This window comes from Plectropomus leopardus, chromosome 1, assembly GCF_008729295.1.
Source record: "Plectropomus leopardus isolate mb chromosome 1, YSFRI_Pleo_2.0, whole genome shotgun sequence".
In the NCBI taxonomy this organism is placed as follows: domain Eukaryota; kingdom Metazoa; phylum Chordata; class Actinopteri; order Perciformes; family Serranidae; genus Plectropomus; species Plectropomus leopardus.
This window is the reverse complement of record NC_056463.1, coordinates 9,184,745-9,204,048: the sequence shown is the minus strand read 5'-3', so window position 1 is coordinate 9,204,048 and position 19,304 is coordinate 9,184,745. Positions and strand designations below refer to the sequence as shown.

At 40.9% G+C, this 19,304-nt stretch overlaps 1 protein-coding gene across 9 annotated transcripts in view; it reads left to right on the top strand.

Annotated features, from left to right (window-relative positions):
• Positions 1 to 362: 362 nt before the first annotated feature.
• The window catches only part of tle3b (TLE family member 3, transcriptional corepressor b), a 43,812-nt gene continuing 24,870 nt past the window's right edge, over positions 363 to 19,304 (top strand). For 5 of the 9 annotated variants that reach the window (XM_042491613.1, XM_042491638.1, XM_042491594.1 and 2 more), the window contains exons 1-6: positions 363 to 479; positions 1,405 to 1,505; positions 2,323 to 2,386; positions 5,816 to 5,860; positions 13,962 to 14,024; positions 15,725 to 15,829. In XM_042491613.1, the coding sequence (XP_042347547.1) occupies positions 456 to 479; positions 1,405 to 1,505; positions 2,323 to 2,386; positions 5,816 to 5,860; positions 13,962 to 14,024; positions 15,725 to 15,829 (402 nt within the window). In that variant the 5' untranslated portion in view covers positions 363 to 455. The remainder of the gene's footprint in view (positions 480 to 1,404; positions 1,506 to 2,322; positions 2,387 to 5,815; positions 5,861 to 13,961; positions 14,025 to 15,724; positions 15,830 to 19,304) is intronic. The other 4 variants (XM_042491655.1, XM_042491629.1, XM_042491646.1 and 1 more) reach the window with 1 other exon arrangement.

Sequence of the window (19,304 nt, the reverse complement as noted above, 5' to 3'; positions counted from 1 at the left end):
GGCACTCTTGTTTTTCCCCCCCCACTGTGTTATGCAAATCGAGGCGACAGATTTAGATTATTTGACAGAAAATGTTAAAAGAAAAACATATCAGTAATCCACAGTATGATTAAAAAAAACACATTTTATTCTCATTTTGTCTTGGAGTAGATAACAAGTTCATAAAGCTTTAATTCCTGCCGATTTACAGCCAAGGTGCTACAGCCGCTTGCAAAGTGATTCAGCCCCTCAGCTGTGCCTCGTTTTCTGTTTGCAGAGGTACAAAGGAGAGGTGATACATCCAGTGGTCGAGGTCTGAGAGTGCGCCTCGCAGCCGAGAAACAGGGCTTTGTCCGCCGCCATCCTGCGTCTACAGGGGAGGGGGTGGCGGTGATTTACCGCACCTTCACTGGGATTACGGAAAGAAAGGAGGAGGCGAGAAAACACACCGAATTCCCCTGTGTAAAGGACGCGATATGTATCCACAAGGCCGGCATCCGGTAAGTGCATAGTTGTCTTTTGTCATTACTGTATTTGTAAATTGATGCAAATGCACCGCTCTTCAAAGTAGCCTAATTAGCTCGTCAGAGTGGAGCTGCTGATCCGCACCTTACTATTTATGGTCTGCATCGGTGCTGCTGAGACGCTTCACTCTGGCAGGAGAGAAACTCGTGTTTATTGGCGACACGATCAGAGCTTTTGGTTGAACTCAGGGAAGTGGATCATCACCTCCTGCTGTAGTCTGACTTCATTTCTCAGTGGAGGTTGTTGTGGTTGCATTTTTGCACTGCTGAAAGGTGAATGCAGCTTTTTTTCTGCAGCAGACACTGAAAACGCACAACTTTATGCATTATTTTTTCCCCTCACCATTACTTTGAGGTAGAGTTGCAACACATACTGGTTTTATGGTATACTGTGATATAAAAGTTGATGATTATCATACTGTGTACATTTGCTTATCTATGATTTTCAGAAAATGAATGATTTTTTTTACAGAATCTTGATTTTAGTAATTTCCAAAAAGGAGAATGTTTTAAAGTCGTAATAATAGTAATAAAACATTTGTTAAACCAAAACGAACCTTCTGTCTTCGTTCTGTTAAGCGTTGTTGCTGTTAATGACAAATTCTGTGATACCGTGAAACCGCAGTATTTTCTGAGACCGTTATCATACCGTGAAAATCGCACAGCGTTGTAACCCTGTTTTGAGGATGGGTGAAGTGACCCGCCTGTGTCATTGCACATCTTGCTGAGTGAAAGCAGCTCCTTCCTCTGCCGCTCAGGGCTCAGGGGAAATGTGAGGACAAACCAGCAAGAGAAAAAAACACCACAGTTTACTGAGGAGGAAGCGGCTAGAGTGAGATGAGACTATTATTTGGACTGTGATGGCCTCATTTACACCTGTGATATCTCCCGACCTTTTCAGGCACCTCACCAGCCAGGGCAGCCTGGCTTCAAGTTCACAGTGGCAGAGTCCTGCGACAGGATCAAAGACGAATTTCAGTTCCTGCAGGCCCAGTACCACAGGTAATGACGAGCTACTGTAAACAGCATTGGCTTCCTGGAAAGAATAGGAAGAGGAAGCTGCTGCTGTCTTGTTCCATGTTTGTGCACTGTAAAATCTGACAAGTTGAATTTTCTTGAGAAAAAATCTAGGAAACCGATTGCCTTGAAAGATGTAAGTAAACATAACTATTAGCCGAAATTTACGTTTACTTTATATCTATTAAGTTTGTTGAAGACTTAGTTATATTAATTTTGTGAAGTTGTTACAACTTAGAAATTACAACTTTAATTAAATCAATATTTCTAAGTTTTAGCAACTTAAGTAAACTTACTGTGCTATATATCTGTATTCTGCTGGCTGCAAACTTGTCAGTCATATTTGTATTTTCGTAAACATGTTAGCACAATAGAACTATTAGATCTCCGAAGTTCATCAGTGGCCAAATCCCCTCAGACTAACTTGGTTTGCTGAAGTTGCCAAAACTAAGAAAGAACAAGGTGGTTCCACTTGGTTTTTAAGTTGCAACAACTTCACAAACATTAACTAAAAACAGCTAAAATTTGAGTAAATTTAATAATTAGATAAACTGAATGTAAAGTAAACATAGACTAAGGTTAATATTTACATTTACTTTTCTTTTTCAAGGCATTCGGTCTCCAAGATTGATTTAAGTAAGATCAGATTGTCAGATTTTACAGTGTAGCTTCATGCAAGTTTACACTGCTCCTACCCTCATAAATACATCTTTTCTGAATTATTAACAAGGTGTAATATACCCATATCAAGATATATCACTCCATAAAAGCTAAATTTTACATCTCTTTTCTCTCCCTAAAGCCTTAAAGTGGAGTACGATAAACTGGCTAACGAAAAGACAGAGATGCAGCGTCACTACGTCATGGTAAGAGCAATCACCGTACAGCTGTGATTTATGCGTACCCTCCCTTTAGCCTCAGGTGAACAGTCACAGGTGGTGCAGCCCTGGTGTTTTCCAAAGGCCATGTTAGCATTTGTCCCTGCTTGGTGCTGTTGACTCACGCCTGTTTTCTGTTTTTATTGGATGAGAAGGTGGCGGTGGGGTGTGTGTGAAGGGGTCTGTTGAAACTCTAGCAGGGGTCAAATGTCCAGCTATTGATTGTGGGGTGTGACGACCCCCCTCTACGGCTCTGGGGTCCTCTTTATGACCCTCCACCACCCCCACTACCCCTCCCTCTCACACCCATCATGACCCACTGGGGGTTAATGACTGGTCTGCTGGCTTTGTGCATGAATCAGAGGGTTTCCTGTATTTTTAACTCCCACCAAGGTGAACCATGGGGTCATTCAGACACTTTGACACACCCAGGGGTTTCTCAAATGCGGGGAGAACAACCATAAAAATAACAGGCTTCTTGTTGAGGCCAGGCACTGTCATTGAAATCAATATCACAAGATAAATTAGAACATTTTTCCACTGTTGATATCATAATATGGGAAATGCATGAAAAATCGACTTTAATCAGATGGATGTTCAGTAAAATTAACTACACAGGTTTCACTATTTTGTATTTCATTAGTCAAAACGTACAGCATGCTTTTAATTTAGACAACATGCTTTTGTAAGATGGTGATGCATGTAGTTTAATAGATTAGTCAACCAAACGATAATGAGCTGGCAACTATCTTAAGACCTTAAAGAGTGATTGTAGGTCACTTTTTAATCATGAAATACCAAACATTTGTTGCTGCTTGTCTTTGTCTTTTATGACAGTAAAGTGATCATCTTTTGGGTTGTGGACTGTTTGAGAAGTTGTGAGCACATTTGTTCCTATTTTTGACATATTATAGACTAAATGAGTAATGGGTTAAATGAGAAAATGGTCAGAGGGTGAATCAGGGATTAAAGTTATAGTTTCCGCTCTATTATAATTACAATACAACCATGCTACTCATGCGTAATAGTTTTCTATTTTGTCAGACAAAACTCAGCAAAAAAACTTTCTTTGACTTTTGGAAGAAGATGTGCTATGATAACATCTAGTTGAATTGATTAGTCAACAAAAAATGTTAATCAACTATTTTAAGACATTTAAGGTCTGATTAGTTCACTTTTTAATCAGAAATGTCAAACATTTGCTCATTCCAGCTTCTCAAATGTTAGAATTTGCTTTTATGATGGTAAACTGAATATTTTTGTCTTTTGCACTGTTGGTTGGAAAAAACCAAAACATTTTAAGGCGTCATCTTGTGGTTTGGCAAGTTGCAGTGGAACATTTGTTCCTATTTTGGCACGTAATAGACCAAATGAGAAATGGGTTAAATGTGAAAAGGGTTAGTTTGTGAAATCAGTGATTAAAGCAATAGTTGCCTATCATGACAATACAAGTTTTAAATTTGGACGACAGACTTTTGTAAGATGGTGATTTATCTAGTTTAATTGATCAGTCAACCCAGAGAAAAAGAATCAGCAGCTATTTTATGACCTTCTAAATCTGATGAATTAACATTTTTCAATCAGAAATGCCAAATATTCGCTGGTTGCAGCTTCTCAAAGGTGAGAAGTTGCTCTTTTGCTTTGTCTTTTATGACGGCAAACTGAATATTTTTGGATTTAAGACTGTTGGTCGGAAAAAACAAGACATTTGGAGACATCATTTTGGGTTTTTAGAAGGTGTGATAAGCATTTATTCCTATTTTGTTCTGTTTTTGACTATTAAAGACCAAATGAGTAATGGGTTAAATGAGAAAAAGGTCAGCTGGTGAATCAGTGATTGAAGTAATAGCTGCAGCTCTGTTGTTGTTATTGCTAAGATAGTTGTTTGATTCCTATCAAAGAGCTTCAAAGCAGCTAAATGTAAAGTTTCTCAAATACTACAATTAAAACATATTACATAATTATCAAATGGAGACAAAAGGAATAAGTGCCTCTGCAAAGACGACCCAACTCAAAGGTTCTGTCTAACACAGTTAAAGTTGCATTGTGTGCATGGAAAAAGAACTTCTTTATCTGATGAGTGTTGTAACTCAGACGTCACTCTTACTTTGTGTATGTGCGTGCTTATCTTGTTTGTACATGAAAGGAATGACTTTAACCAAACGCAGCAGTACGTTTGTTAAATATTATTTTCCCTGCGAGGAGCCAGAAGGTGGTGGGAGTAGCTATTATAAATGGAAGCTGTTTGTTGTGTGTTTGATAAACAAGACAGACAAACTACTAGGCTTTAGTTTGTATCTGTTGGTGGGCTCAGAAGCTTTTGGCAATCAACAGCAGTTAATGTTGTTGTCAGTGATAGTATTTGGCGTTCTGCTTTGTTTTTGAAGCCATGGACAGTGATTTCAGCTCTAAGACTGGCAGTGCCGGTAGAAGTAAACGGGAACAGGAGCCAGTCGTCTGTCAGCTGTGGTTGCACAAGGACCATGAAGTTTTCAACCTGTTTGGTTAATGTCATTGTGTTTTCAATAGCTCACCCTGAGTGCTGCAACAAGTATTCTAAACACATACTTGTCTTTTTTATTGTTTGGGTGCTTTACAGGACTGATAACAATACATGCGTAATAATATTCCAGTATTAATCCAAATATGGCAATATTCAGAATTTGATACGGGTCATGTAAATAGCATATTCTATTTGAATATTGCAAATCAGCGCATTTTCCAACTAAGACATGTGGGCTTTGCTGGTATTATTAGGAGCATTCTTTGGACATGTATGCAGCACATTCAGAATCTGAATCTCAATTGGGGTTTGCGATACACTGCCTTGTGCTTGTTTATGCGTTGTACACAAACCTGCTAGCCAATAGTTTAAAAAACTGGTGTAGAGATGCATGCCAAAAAGGAAAGTCCACATTTCTGGTCAATTTTGGAGAAACACACCTCCTCTTAAGCATTATGAAAGAGTTGGATATCAACAGGTTTTTGGATATGTGAACATATTGCAACGCTTCTAGCGCACATTCAGAGTATGTACGGCTGCATGTAGACAGGATTATTAGTTGAATGTTTATTTTCATTAGCCATGTAAGCAGCTTTGTAGGAATGTTGTAGAATAAGAACAAAAAATGGAATATGCCACGCACTTAATCCTAGTCACTGTCATACTAGTCAACCAACATTTTTTACAGCATTGTTGCACAAAGAAATGATCAGTTCTTTAGTACAGAAAAGTCACAAATAACTTAGAAGTCCTATTTTGTTTTACCTAATTAAGAACTAAAGATATCATTTCTGGAATCAAGTCTTTAATTACTTTTTTGTTTCAGTGTACAAATGAAAATGCATCTTTTAAAAGCCAGTTTTTAGAGTAACATTATAATGTATTAATGTTTTCTCCTCTCTTCTGTTTTACAGTATTATGAGATGTCCTATGGGCTCAACATTGAGATGCACAAACAGGTATGTAGCCATATCAGGGATTGTCTGTGTACAGCCAAAACACAGGGTTTTTTTTCCCCTAGTGATTGAGGAATATAAACACACACACACACACACACATACACACACATACCTGACCTTACTTTCTACCCTCATCCTTAAATGGCTTCAGGAGGCATACACACACTGGCTTCCTGTAGTGAAAATGCTGACAGGCTAAACAACACGAAGGGCACGCTGCCTGATGGGGATGGTTTGATAAGATTAAAGTGAAGTATTTGGCAGACTGACTGAGAGGATGTGTTTTTGTGTGGTTTGTCCTTCTGAATGTGTGTGTGTGTGTGTGTGTGTGTGTGTGTGTGTGTGTGTGTGTGTGTGTGTGTGCATGCACATATGCCCGCACTATTCTGTGTCTGCCTCCTGAGTGCCAGCCAGGCTAAAAGCTCATTAGTTCAGCTGCCACCCAGCACTGGGCATCATGCTGCAGTGGAAAGACTTCTAGAGATGAAAAGGGCGAAAATATCTGCAGCTTCCTCTACACCACCCAAGGAGCCGCTCAGTAGCATGCAGGCATGAAGGAACGGGGAGCAGATATGTTAAAGTCGTCTTAGCTTTAGAAATATTGACCACATTTCGCATCAAGTTCCTTTGTTGGTTTGCTTCCAGTTGATCTTTGGTCCTTCATGTCCAGAGTTTTGGAGGTGTGTTGATTTAGTGTTTGTGCTAACCCTAGTTAGCTTAAAACCTCCCGCACCGCCAACACTGCACCCACAGCAACATACAAAAAGCTCAGCCGCTCTAGCAGAGCTTTTCTGTCAGCTGAGCTCCTAAAGTCTTCTGTATAAAAACAAGTATTTTATTCAGTGACTTTATGTGTCTGCATGTGCAGGTGTTCTCACTTTAACATGTTATCCCTCGGATTCAACAATTTCTGTGGTGCAGAACCAACAAACAATTTGAACAAAGAGTAGACAGAACAATTTCTATACATCTATGATCAAGAAAAAAATAAGGGTGCATGATATCTTTTTTAAACATAATTATCTGCTTATTTTCTCTGAATTAAATTATCTTAGATTGAATATCTTAGTCTTTTGTTTGGACAAAATGAGCTTGCTCAAGATGACATTATGCCCTCTGGGGAATTGCAATAATCATTTGGTATTATTATTTTGACATTTGTGGACTAAATAATTAGAAAAAATAATGGAGAGATGCATCTGATAATGAAAATAGTTTTTAGTTGCAGCCCAAGGTTTGCAAAATTTAATAATTTTAGTGTAACATAACAGTATATATTACAGGCCATAAGATAAGAAGTATGCATGCCATCTGTCTGGTTAACTTTTGGTGTGGTTAAGATAAGAGATCTGTTACTGCAGAAACCAATGTCCTAAATGCAAAACATCAGTGCTTTATAAAAGTCAGATTACACCTGTAAATAACACCACAAAAACAACTCTGTTTAGCCGTGGGTCTGACCCCGGGCCTTTTAGTCAGCCGTGTGAAACCCACATTTTCTTTTCTATTAACCGCCATTAGCATAATCTTTTATTCAACTCACTTGAAAAGAGGAAAAAAAGATTAACTGTGATCTCAAGATGCCCCTCTTTTATCTCTCTACACTTACATTTCCATTTTCTGTGATTCTGTCGTGCCTTCTGTTTCCCTTCGTCACCTCTGCCTCCTCGATTCTCCTTTCCCACCTCCTACTCGTGCCCTTACGTCTTTTCATTGCTTCCCCCTCCTCTGTCTGCCCCGCCACCCTGACGATGTGATGTGAATGATGGCCCTTGTGTCATTAGCCGTGTGATATGATGTATGAGAGTGGGAGTCTGTCAGAGGGGGGGGAGGAGAGGCTTCATGGCCCACAGATCCAGAAGGTTAATGGCATCAGTGGGAGGGTAGCCCAGTTGGAAGAGCAGCACACTGCACAATTCATCAGGTGTAGACGTTTTTTGTAGGCGTGTGTGTGTATGTGCTAACTAGCTGTTAGAGCCCCCTCCTCGCCCGTCCGTTTTTGAGTGTTTTTTCTGTCAAGCACTTATCACCAACAAGAAGGTTGCAGGGTGGGGGCGGAGCCGGTTGTTGTGGGTGGATGCTGGTGGACAAAACAAGGGGGGATGGAGACGGGGAAGGAGCGAGAGGCTTCGGGGTAAATGGGTTAATCGACTGGTCCTCTCCTGTGCATCTCCTTTGTTTATCAATAAGCCCGGTGGAGTCGACTCTGAATAATGCATGATTCCTGCCACCTCCCTTTCTCCCATCTCCCCCTCCCCGGTGAACGAGTGTTTGTGATGACATCAGCGAGAGGTAAACAGACAGCCCTTAGCTGTCCCTGTTATTGGTAGGGAGGGAGGGTGGATTATTGGATGCAGGCAGGCACATTACTCCGCTTGTGTTGAAGATTTATTGCAGTGTGAAAAAAGACGTGATAAACTCACTTTGTGTTGTTATCGCTACAAAGCTGGATTGAAAAGCAGGCACAAACCACACACATATGCGCATATAAATAAATACTCATATCCCTTACATGGTAACAGTGTCTTTGCACACACACAAACACACAGTAATTCATGTTCCAACAGACACACAGCTTCCCCGATGCTGCTGCCGAGCTGAATGGTTGCTAGTGGAGGGATCTGTGCGGTTGCCGGGGGGTAATTTGTTTTGACAGTGTCTCTTATGATGGCAAAGAGTGCAGGGTGGAGGTAATCACCCTCGCTTGCTGTCAATAAGTGATTTTAATTAGCGCAGCTCATTAGGCTGCCTCAGCAACATGCCCTGCTGACTTTGTGGTGTGGGTGTGGTGGGGGCTGCTTTGTTTTTCACTACCTCTGTTCTCTGTTGTGGTCCGTGTTTATCTCTCTTGTACGCTTGCCTTCATTTTGATTCCACTTCTCTCTTTTAGTAATTGAAAGCAAAAGGAACAGAAAGAGTAACCATCAACTTATCTAATGCAATGCTTCCTACCAGTGGTGGATGAAGTACCTGAAAGCTATACTTGAATGATAGTACAGATTTATAAGCAGAAAATGACTCTGGTAGTAGGTAACGACACCTATTAGAATATTACTCGAGTAAGAGTCTCATAGTATCCAATCTTTATTCTACTTAAGAATCAAAAGTAATTTTATGACATTTAATGTGCTGAAGTATTGAAAGTAAAATGACAAGTAAATGCTGTTAATTAAAAAAGAGGCAATCCATCAGAATCTTGAGAATTATAGTTTATATCTTCATGCCTGTCGAAATTCATTTATATGTCATCACTGTCATTCAAGAGAGACAGTAAAAACAAATCAATGGTCAGAGTTTTCATGTTGGAATTTAAGGTGTGTTGAGGGATTCACATCGTTAACTTATGCATTTAGTAACATTGCAAGTAAACGTTCCACCTTAAAAATTGCTGGCAGTCGGCCCATTGAATTAAAATATTTTTTCTCGGTGTACAGCTGCTGTTAGAGGCTGTGAAACATCCTTTCATTTCATAGTTGTAGTTTACTAATTTATGAAAAACTTGTATGAAGTCACAGTACATAGTAACACAGTGGTTACATTTAAGCTTCAAAACGAGCCACAACTCATTGAAGAGCAAGAGTGACGTTTCTCTACTGACCAGTCAACCAGCCGTAGTGTTTACAGCTCCACCTTTTAGTACCGGGTCAGCGTGCTCCGTTCCCCAGTTCTATTGGTACCATACACCATTTTTCACAATGAAAACTGAAAAAAAGGAATCTAATGTGTGCCAAACTGAACTAAAATGAAACTGACTGCATGGTGGGAACAAAGCTTTAGGTAGCCATTTTGTGTATCAGCTGTACGTGTCCATTTCCTCACTTGTTGAGTGAACTGGGGAAACGGAGAAAGCGCTTCATCAAGAGGAGTCATGTCCGTTTCCTGGATGGAGGAAGAGGGTGAAAGGAGGAGCAGAGGGAAGGGAGAAAGAGAGCTTGTGCAAATGAATAATTTATACAGGATTCCTGGAATTGTTTGCCAAGGTGATGATGGCCGACCTGTCTCTAAGCCAAAACAAACTGACTGCAAGAACACACTCTCCCTCTCTCCCTCTCTCTCAGGGGAGGTGGACGAGGTTATTGGAGGCTGTGAGACTTGGTTTATTTTGATAGCCAGGCTAGAAAGTCTGGTAGAACAGTGTTACACAATTAGTGTCTTGGTGTGTGTGCAGTCAACCAGCTGATGATGTGTTGATGTGTGTGCCTGTGCACCTTAACTGCATAATTCAAAATGAGATCTATAAAAAATATTGTTTACATGGTGATTTGAAATCGGATGTAATCTGTTGGAAAACAGCCCATTTCCATATGCTCCCCTGCAGAAAATCATGTCACTTCAGTTTTGTGTGTATGAGCTGAAAATAGAATGACATGCAAAATATTCTTCATGCATTTGTAATGAACAAGATACCTCTAAGTGCCTCTTTCTTCCTCTGCTCTGCCTGAGAAGATAATTCCCAAACAGCCCCCACCCACCACCACCACCACCACCACTACTACCATCATATGCCACTTGGTTTCCTCGCCAATTGAATCCTCGTCAGAGACTCTGCTCTCCACTTGGGGGCTAATGCCTGGAGCGACAAACAGCCAAATGGCTTTCAATGCACCATTGACAGAGGGATGCAATGGAGAGAGAGCCTCTCCAAGCTCTGGTGCTACTAGAAAACCCTGAGTACCTGTAATTGTGGAGCCGCAGTGAAAAGCTTCTGTCGGCTCAAAGGCTTCTGTTTTCAGTGGCTCTAAGTGACAATAAACTCTTTCCAGTGCCTGTCTCTGCCACTAAAAGCACTGTGGAAAATAGTGCCTCCAAAGTAAAGCGGGAGTAATTTAAGAGTGCGGCGAGTCATTGGATGTGATGTGTTACGAGTATTTTTCCCTGCCAAATGGCTGTGAAAAATTCACGTAAATAAGCCATGGGCCCATATGCCCTCCCTAACATGTGTGAACTCTGTCTGAACAGAGTGGAGTGGCTCAGTTTGAAAAGGAAGGACGCGATGTAGCTGATAAAGGCAGCAATTCAGAAGGGTTGAGCTAGTGAGAAAATTTCATACCAGTTCGATATGAAGCCAAACACCTGACAGGACTAGTTTACGGAATTTTACCAGCTGTCTCACTTTACTTAGCAGTCAGTCCTCGGTGGAACATAATGACAACGTGTCCCAGCTGAAAGCAAGCGTTTCACTATCATGTAGCATCGCGTAACACCGGAGCTATCTGCTCACTCTAAACTTATGAACTTTGCACCTCTGGTACTTTATGTAAACAAACCATGTAGCTATCAGCTGTACACTTGAGATCAGACCAAAGATGTAAACACTTAAAAGATGAGCAGGTAGCCCACGTGCTATCTTTCTATGGTTGTAACGTTTTTAATTAAGAAAACACATATTTAATATCGTGATATTTGTTAGTGTAGCTTATCTTTAGCGATGCTCATGTACCTCAGCAGAAACTTTCAGCTTCCAGGTGATTTCCCTATAGCCAGATAACAACTTGTTTAGGTTTTTGTAGTGAAAAAAGTAGGTTTTGTATGAATAATTCTACATTTTAATGTCATGAATCAGCCGGTCCTCATCCACTTCCAAAGCTAGAGACAGTTAGAAACAGCCCTTTACTTGCAGTAAGGACAGTTCTTTCATCGGCTTCAAATCCAAAATGTTGTCATGTTGGTGAAGTTTTAGTCTTTTAAGAGAATAACTCCATGTCACCTTGTCTCTTCTCATCTCCTCAAAAAGTAAACAAGTGTCAGCAGGGTGTGTCGCTCTGCCCCCTCTCCTGAAATGTGACTTCTGTCATGTTTGATACCGGCTGCCTCCACTTGGCAGTAAATTACACACGACCTGTGTGACACTAGTTGCTTCATCAGTAAGTTAACAAACATGATATTATATTAATTACGTTGTCACATTGCTTAAAAATCCAGTTTATTTGAATTTAGCGCAGTGGTAGGCCACTTTTAAAACTGCCAGAATGTGACACCCAAATGTTGTTTCAGCCAGTTTGATAAATCAAAGTTTAAGGTTTAAGTTCGTACAATGGACTGGAGCGGAAATCGACCCATGTCTAGTGACTCATGCATTCCCTCACATTCTCCTTAGCTGTCACAGGTAAAATGTGCTGTATCAAAAATAAGGCCAGAAAAAGAAAAACAAAAATGCAGAGGAAGTCTGTTCTATTGTTTTATTTCCTGGCTCCAAAGTAATATTTTGACTCAGGGGTAAATTTCAGAGGAAACTAAAGGTTCAGGAACATTTACCCTCAAAAATAAAAAAATCCAACTGTGAACACATGATCTCAGCTCTCAAAGCACCTGGTGCTCCAGCTCGCCTTTCAGGATGAACTGCAGAGAGAAACCTGTGTTTTTTAGTACATTGCACTGAACAATCCAACACAAAGGGCAGAGTGCACCTGAATTCCATGAATGTTTTTTGGCTCTCGAGTGGTGATTTGCTTCGAACAAATGGATGCCTTTCTTTGTGAATCGGTTTGCAGCGAGGGTTTGTAATGTTGTTGCTCTAATAGCCGAGTGTATCTGCATACCGCTGTTTCCTACAAGCCCCATGTTGCTCCCCTTGCAGCCATTTCCAGAGAAGTGGTGTGATACTGAAACACTCTAATCCTACTGTGTGTCATTGTATCCAGCCCCCGCTAATGATGATGGTTTATGAGTCTCCGTAGAGCTCCCTCCCTCTCTCTTCTTTCGCTCTCTCTATGTCAGCCCCCCCACAACCCCTCCTCCAGTGCAGCCCGCTCCCCACCTCCCCACTCCCAGTTATCCCTCATTAATTTCCCGTGCCGATCAGATCGACAGGCCGAAAATTCAATTTAATGACCTGCCTCTTTGCTGCGCCTAATATGATTTTACAGGCTGTTCTGGTCAGGGCCCCAGCCCAATTTACATAACGATCAGCCGTGCCAGATAGCGTTGCCCCAGCAACAGAAGAGGGGGAAGACGAGCGAGGAAGAGGAGGAAGGAGGGAGGGCACAGAGGAGAGAAGTGGAGATTAGCAGGGAGGGGGTGTGAAGGAGTGTATGGAGGAAGAGAGAGAAAGCACAGTGCGTCTAAGGTCAGACAGGAGGTTGTGAGATAATTCCTGACAGGCCAGCAAAGCTCTGTCCCCCTCCTCTTTTCTCCTTTTCTTGCCCCCCCCCCCCTATCCTCCCCCCTTCCTCCACTCTGGCTTACGCGTCTCCCCCGTGCTCCCTCCCTCTCTCTTCTCCAGCACCTCCTGTCCCCCCTTTTCCTCTTTCTTTCTCCTCCTCCCCCTCCTCCCTTTCACAGTCAAAAAAGGTTAAGAGAGAAAATGAGTGGAATGCGGCAGCATATAAAACGGCAGGACGAACCCCCCCCTCCCCCTGCACACCTGCTGGGCCTCCACCCCTAATCTCTCACAATCAATTAGTTCACCTCCCCCGGTTCAGTCAAACTACATTACCTGAGTGTCAAATCAGCGCGTTTCACTTCACCATTCTTCACAACCACACCCCACCCCGTCTCCTTTATTCTGCTTTCCACTTTTGTGTTCTTCTCCTCCTCCTGTCTCTGTGGAAATTTTAAAAAAGGAAATGGGTTTGGGCAAAATGTCTTGGGACATTCGAGTGCGGTAGGCGGGCAGCGCAGCATATCCATTTGTCCAAATGCAGCGCTGCAAAGTGCTCTATGCTCGTCGAGCCCTGCAGTATCATCTTACTCTCCCAGCTAATATTCTGCGGTCGATACCAAAGATGCCTCTGATAGATAGGACCAGAGAGTTAACCTGTCTGCTTCAGCGTGCCCCACCCCCCTCTCTATGGGCCGTAATTATGAAGTATAGACCTCATTATGGCCTCTCCAGCCAGATGGCATTAGCATATTTCAGCCTCCTAATAAAATAAGGCCGAAGTCTAATGGAGGCAGGAGAGAGGGGGAAGTAAATTTGTTCTAAGGCGGTCCCAATTTAGTGAAGAAATACAGGGTTTGTCCAGATGGACGCTACAAACATTTTGTGTGCACAAAATGCCCACCCTTTTGTTTTATAGGTACTTTAACTGCTTGATTATAATGTTGCCAGTAATGCGCAGTATACTGATCGTTCTAACGTTTTCTCTCTCTTCTCCGACAGACTGAGATCGCCAAACGTCTCAATGCAATTCTGGCTCAGATCATGCCGTTCTTGTCACAAGAGGTGAGTGTCACTCCAGCTTGCAGCATTTTTAGTGTGAGAATAATTTCATTCACTATGTTCAATAAGTGTAATTTTGATTTTTGCTGGCTATTGTGCAGAGACTCGGTCCACGGGATGTATTAGAATGATAAGGCATCTGAAATAGTCTAAGACGTGCATTTAATGCAGAAATGGGACTATAGATTTTAAAGGGATAGTAGAAGTAGGCTGGAGTCTGATATGGAAACTTAGCAATATACTGCTCTGGATGGGGGTCAGCAACAAAACATATTTTAGCCACTTAAAACAACTCCCACCAAAGAAAAGAGAATCCATATCAGTTTAAGTGTACACTATATTGAGAGTACTGTTACTGGTTTATCTTCCAGTCAGATTTGGCTTTAGTTCCCCAGTTATGCTGTCTTCAAAGCCACCAGACTCAATTGACAAAAACTGTGATTTTAGCTGGCTAAACACAGGAGCTGCTGGTCTATGTCACTGCTTCGGTCAGTTAGTTAGTTAGTGTTATTGTGCGACTATGGTCAATCCAAATTAACTTATTTAACCACCAAAGTCACATAATGACGCAAACTAACTGATAGCAGTCGACCAGCAGCTCCTGTGTTCAGTGATGTTAAATCACTGTTTTTCTCAGTGGAGTCTGGCTTTGAGGAGAGCAACATAATGACTTAATTTTCCAATTAATAATCACTGTCTGACAACAATTTTGTGAAAATACTCTCAATATAGCATACACATTAATTGATATTGATTTTTTTGAGGTGGGAATGTTTTTTTAGTTGGCTAAAACAAGTTTTGTGGCAGACCCCGTCCACAGCAGTAGGTTGCTTAGCTTCTGTGTCAAACTCCAGCCTGCTTTTCCAAAATGCAGGTGAGCTGACTGATGTCTGCTGTTTGTAATACACAGATTATGGATAAGAACCCCGTACAGACCTACTTCAAAAGATACAACCTAACCCTTCTGAGCAATTATTTTAAGCATTTAAAGGTCATTGAATTTTAGCAGCACAATCCCCCACTGAATAATACATTTCAGTCACAAATTAAATAAAAACAAGACAGATATTTGAGTCACCTGCCAGACTAGAATGAGAGTGCTGCTCTGCACTGTGAGACTAAACATGCAAAAAACCATAAAAACAAGCAAATTCTTTTGACCTGTAGGAAACTAAAATTGTTTTTCCTGATCTCCTGAAACAGATTTCAGTTGAACCGTTTTTTATTCATTTCTCACGGTACGGCAGGGCAAAGTTATCCTAACTGTCACTCTTAAGGAAAACTGTTAACGCCCACATCAATGTAAATTATGCCTCAGGGATGCACAAACATTGTTATGCCAAAGCTGTGCTTCATTGGTGGATATACTCTTGATTAAATTCCTAACAGTGATTGATGTATCATTGGTTAATCATAAACATCCCTTGTTATTGTATATTGTATTACTAAGAGATTCCTTATTATGTACATCAGTGCTGATAATGCAGATGCAGAGTCTCTTTATGGGACTGTTGTGACTTTGAGCAGGATTAAATTACTTTTGTGCAATATGGAGCATATTTTCCCCCCTTAGCTAAAGTGCCTATTTGTAGACTTTGAAGGTTAAACCCTCAGTACAGGCCTGAATATGAGCTTTTTTTAGACTTTTGTAATGAATTCTCCTCCATCCGGAGTCTAATCTTTGTGTTTTGTGTGTCCGGCAGCATCAACAGCAGGTTGCTCAGGCTGTTGAACGGGCCAAGCAGGTGACGATGACTGAGCTAAATGCGATCATCGGGGTACGTGGACTTCCCAATCTGCCTCTCACTGTGTGTATACCCCCTTTTTCTTCCTTCATTTGACCCGAGGACAGGGGCAAAACTGCATGCTTAGAGGAGGACCGGCACTCCAGTACAGACATATACGCTGTTTAAACGTGCCACGTTACGCTTACGGGTTTATTTTACCTTTATGCGCTTCAGCTGAAGTGGTGCATGTCAAGGATAACCTGGGAAAGGGTAATGGATTCGGGAGGAAAATAGGGGTGAAAAGGGAATAAGAGTAGCTTAGTGTATTAATCTGCAAACGTTTTCCTCCAGTCTGTGGCATTTGAGCGTTCAGACTGAATACAAACTAGCTATGCCATGTCCTCCTCACTTGTGCAGACTTGCCCCAGTCTCCGGCAGTTTATTATGTTTTGATTTAAGTTTGCAATGTTTGCATTGGTGCTGTCAATATGGTCTTCACTGCTGTAATTTCTGTGATTGTTGGTTAACCATGACCTGTCAGCACGCTGTGTGCAGTTCCTAGCAGCAGCTGTGCTCCTCAGGCAGAGTCAGGGAACATCTGATATACAGTAACAGACTCCAGGCTCAGATCAGATTGTGGTGTTTCTCAGATTTCACTTTAGCGCCACACTAGTTTTTGATCCGGACAACAAGCTTACCCTTACCTCTGACCCTGCAGCAGCAGGAATTAGAGCGGTCAGGTTGGGACAAGCATTGTGATTGTAACCGAGATTAGCAGTGTGGACGAAAGCAGGTACTGAGCACTTGAAAGGTGTAGTGGGTGAAAGATTTAGGCTGCATCCAAACAGTGTTGGCAGAAAGGAAGAAGAGGAAAAACTCATGTTTTTCTGACTCAGGAGCATTCACACAGTGCTAACTTTGTCACATCATATACATGAGCAACTTTTGTTTCTAGGGCTGCAACTAACCATTGTTTTAACTGATTAATCAGTGAATCATTTAGTATGTAAAATTTCAGAATACTACCAAAAAAGTGCATCACAGTTTCATAAAGCTATGAGTGACGTCTTGCTTATTTTGTTTGACCAACAGTCCAGATGTTTACTTATTTATTATCACATACAACACATACATGCTGCAAATCTCACATTTGAGAATCTGGAATCAGCAGTTTTTTAAAAAAAAATTTTCTTGAAAAGTGACTTGAATAGTTAATGGATTATTAAAAGTACTATATTGCTGTTGAAGTAAAACCACGTGGAAAAGAAGTATTATAGGCCCTTGTTAATTAGCTGAATTAATTCTATTGGTGCTAATATTGGCTTTTCTTCCAAGTGTAAATGCCCTGACAGACCAGGCTGTTGGAGGTCTAACGGTTAATGTCGAGCCGGCGCTGAGATTCTGTCGTGCTGTTCTCTGCGTTTGTCCCGCACCATTGGCCCTTGTTGGCCCTTTTTTGGCCCTTTTTTGGCCCTTGTTTGGCCCTTGTTTGGCCCTTGTTGGCTTCTTTACAGCTGATTCAGGGTATTGAATCTGCAACAGCGAAAGTAAACAAAGCGCTAAAGTCAAGGGGGAGTTAGATCAAAACAAACTTGATATTATGGTTTGAACAACATTACCTCTGTATTATTGTGTTTCTCTGTAGGTTTTTGAGATCTAAGAACATTTAGCTTGTAATTTTGCTGTTTTTTTAACCCTTATTATATTAAAAGTACATTTTCTTATGTTTGATTCATTTGAGAGCATCTACAGTGATCTAAACTTTAATAGAGGAAAAGACTTCAAAAATCAGTAATTGACCTTTTAATTGTACCCACAACTGTAAACACACACAAAATCCACTCTGGCCATGTATACTTTTTAGTGATTTGATCTTCCATCTGCTTTTATTTAAAAACTATCAGCCAAGCTGCTTTTTAATAGCCAGCTTGGACGCAGATGGATAGCTGACCCTTTTGATTAGCCCTCTGTAATTAGAGGTTAGTCAGCGGTTAGCTAGTCCCAGTGGTAGAGGGTCAAGTCTAATGAGAGGCAGATATCGAAATTCGATTAAGGTAAATGAGCCAGGAGCACAACCCCCAGTTTTCAAGGTAATTACTTCCTGTTTCCTTTCCTTTCCTTCCTTTTTTTTTTTTTTTTAACCATCTTGGTCAGACAACAGGAGTGACCCTGCCGTCATTAAGGGTGGGTGCGCGCGCGCACACACACACTCACACACACACACACACAGAGAAAAACAGACTTTAATTATTGGGGCGAAGACATGGTGGCAGGTGATCAATCTCCATGTCCCTGCAGTGTGAGTGAGGCGGTGCTGCCGTGGCGTTCTTGTCATTAAAGTCTCAGTGATATTCAGAGAGCATCAGACTCTGGCAGCTTCCTGCAGCAGCTCGATCAGAAAATAGGTTTGAGTCCACACACACACACACACACACACACACACACACACACACACACACACTAGACGGTGGCTAGATACTTTGATAGTTGTTTTGGATGCAATATGTACATTATGTACATGCTATTTTACATCAGGCTGAAATTATTAATATATCATTAGAAATGTAATAGCCAGCTATTTGGATAATCAGTGTAATCCTGAAAGTCTTATATGGCGTAAAAAGACAAGCTACTTTTGCCAGATTCAGCTGCTCAAAGGGAAGAAATATCTCTAAATGAATTATCTCTGGAGTTAAGCTGATGGTTGAACAAAGCAAGCAATATGAAGACATCACCTTAGACCAGATGTTTTGCAAACTACCAATTAATGTATAGCAGAGCAAGTTGAACTACAGTAAAGCTACCCCACGGAGAAATCTTGTTTGGTTAACTAAAGCTAGCTAGAAAAAAATGTTTAAGCTACTTTGTAAAAAAATAAAAGATTTATAAATAATAATGTTTATGTGATACAAAATTAGAACGAAATATAATTTTCAAAAAAAGTCACATGCAAGAAAAAAAAAACACTTTACCGCGAAAAATGCCCACTTATTCACAGGTCTTAAATTTAAAAAAAAAAAAAAACACTATTAAAGGGAAAGTGCAGGAAAGTCAGCTTTGGTTTTGTATATGCTTTCATCAGACACCTGCCGTCAGAAACTAGAGTCCACGTTGGGGTATTGCACCAAGCAGGATTACTCAGTTAGTCAGGGAACTTACAAAATCATTCCTTACCTTTTATGGTCCAGATCTGCTTGTAGTTTTAGTCGTTAACGCTGCAAAAATGTATTTAAACTACCAGCAAGCTACTGCAAAATGTGGTTAAACTACTAGTTTAATTACACTTAGTTTACTACTCCCCAGCACTATCTGGACTGTGGGAAACTGAGCTGGCCATTTCTAATGATTTTGGTAGACTAAATGACCTGATAGACTTAATAAGTAATTGATTAACTGAAAAATATGAATTAAAAATTTGTTGCAGCCCTAATTTCCTATTTTTAATCAAATAATGTTAAAGAGGTTTAAAAAATAGCCTCTTTTTATAGAAATCCATCTTAAAGTTGCCGCCAAATGCAGAAATAGGTGAAGGTGGATTCACCTGACAATGAGGGAG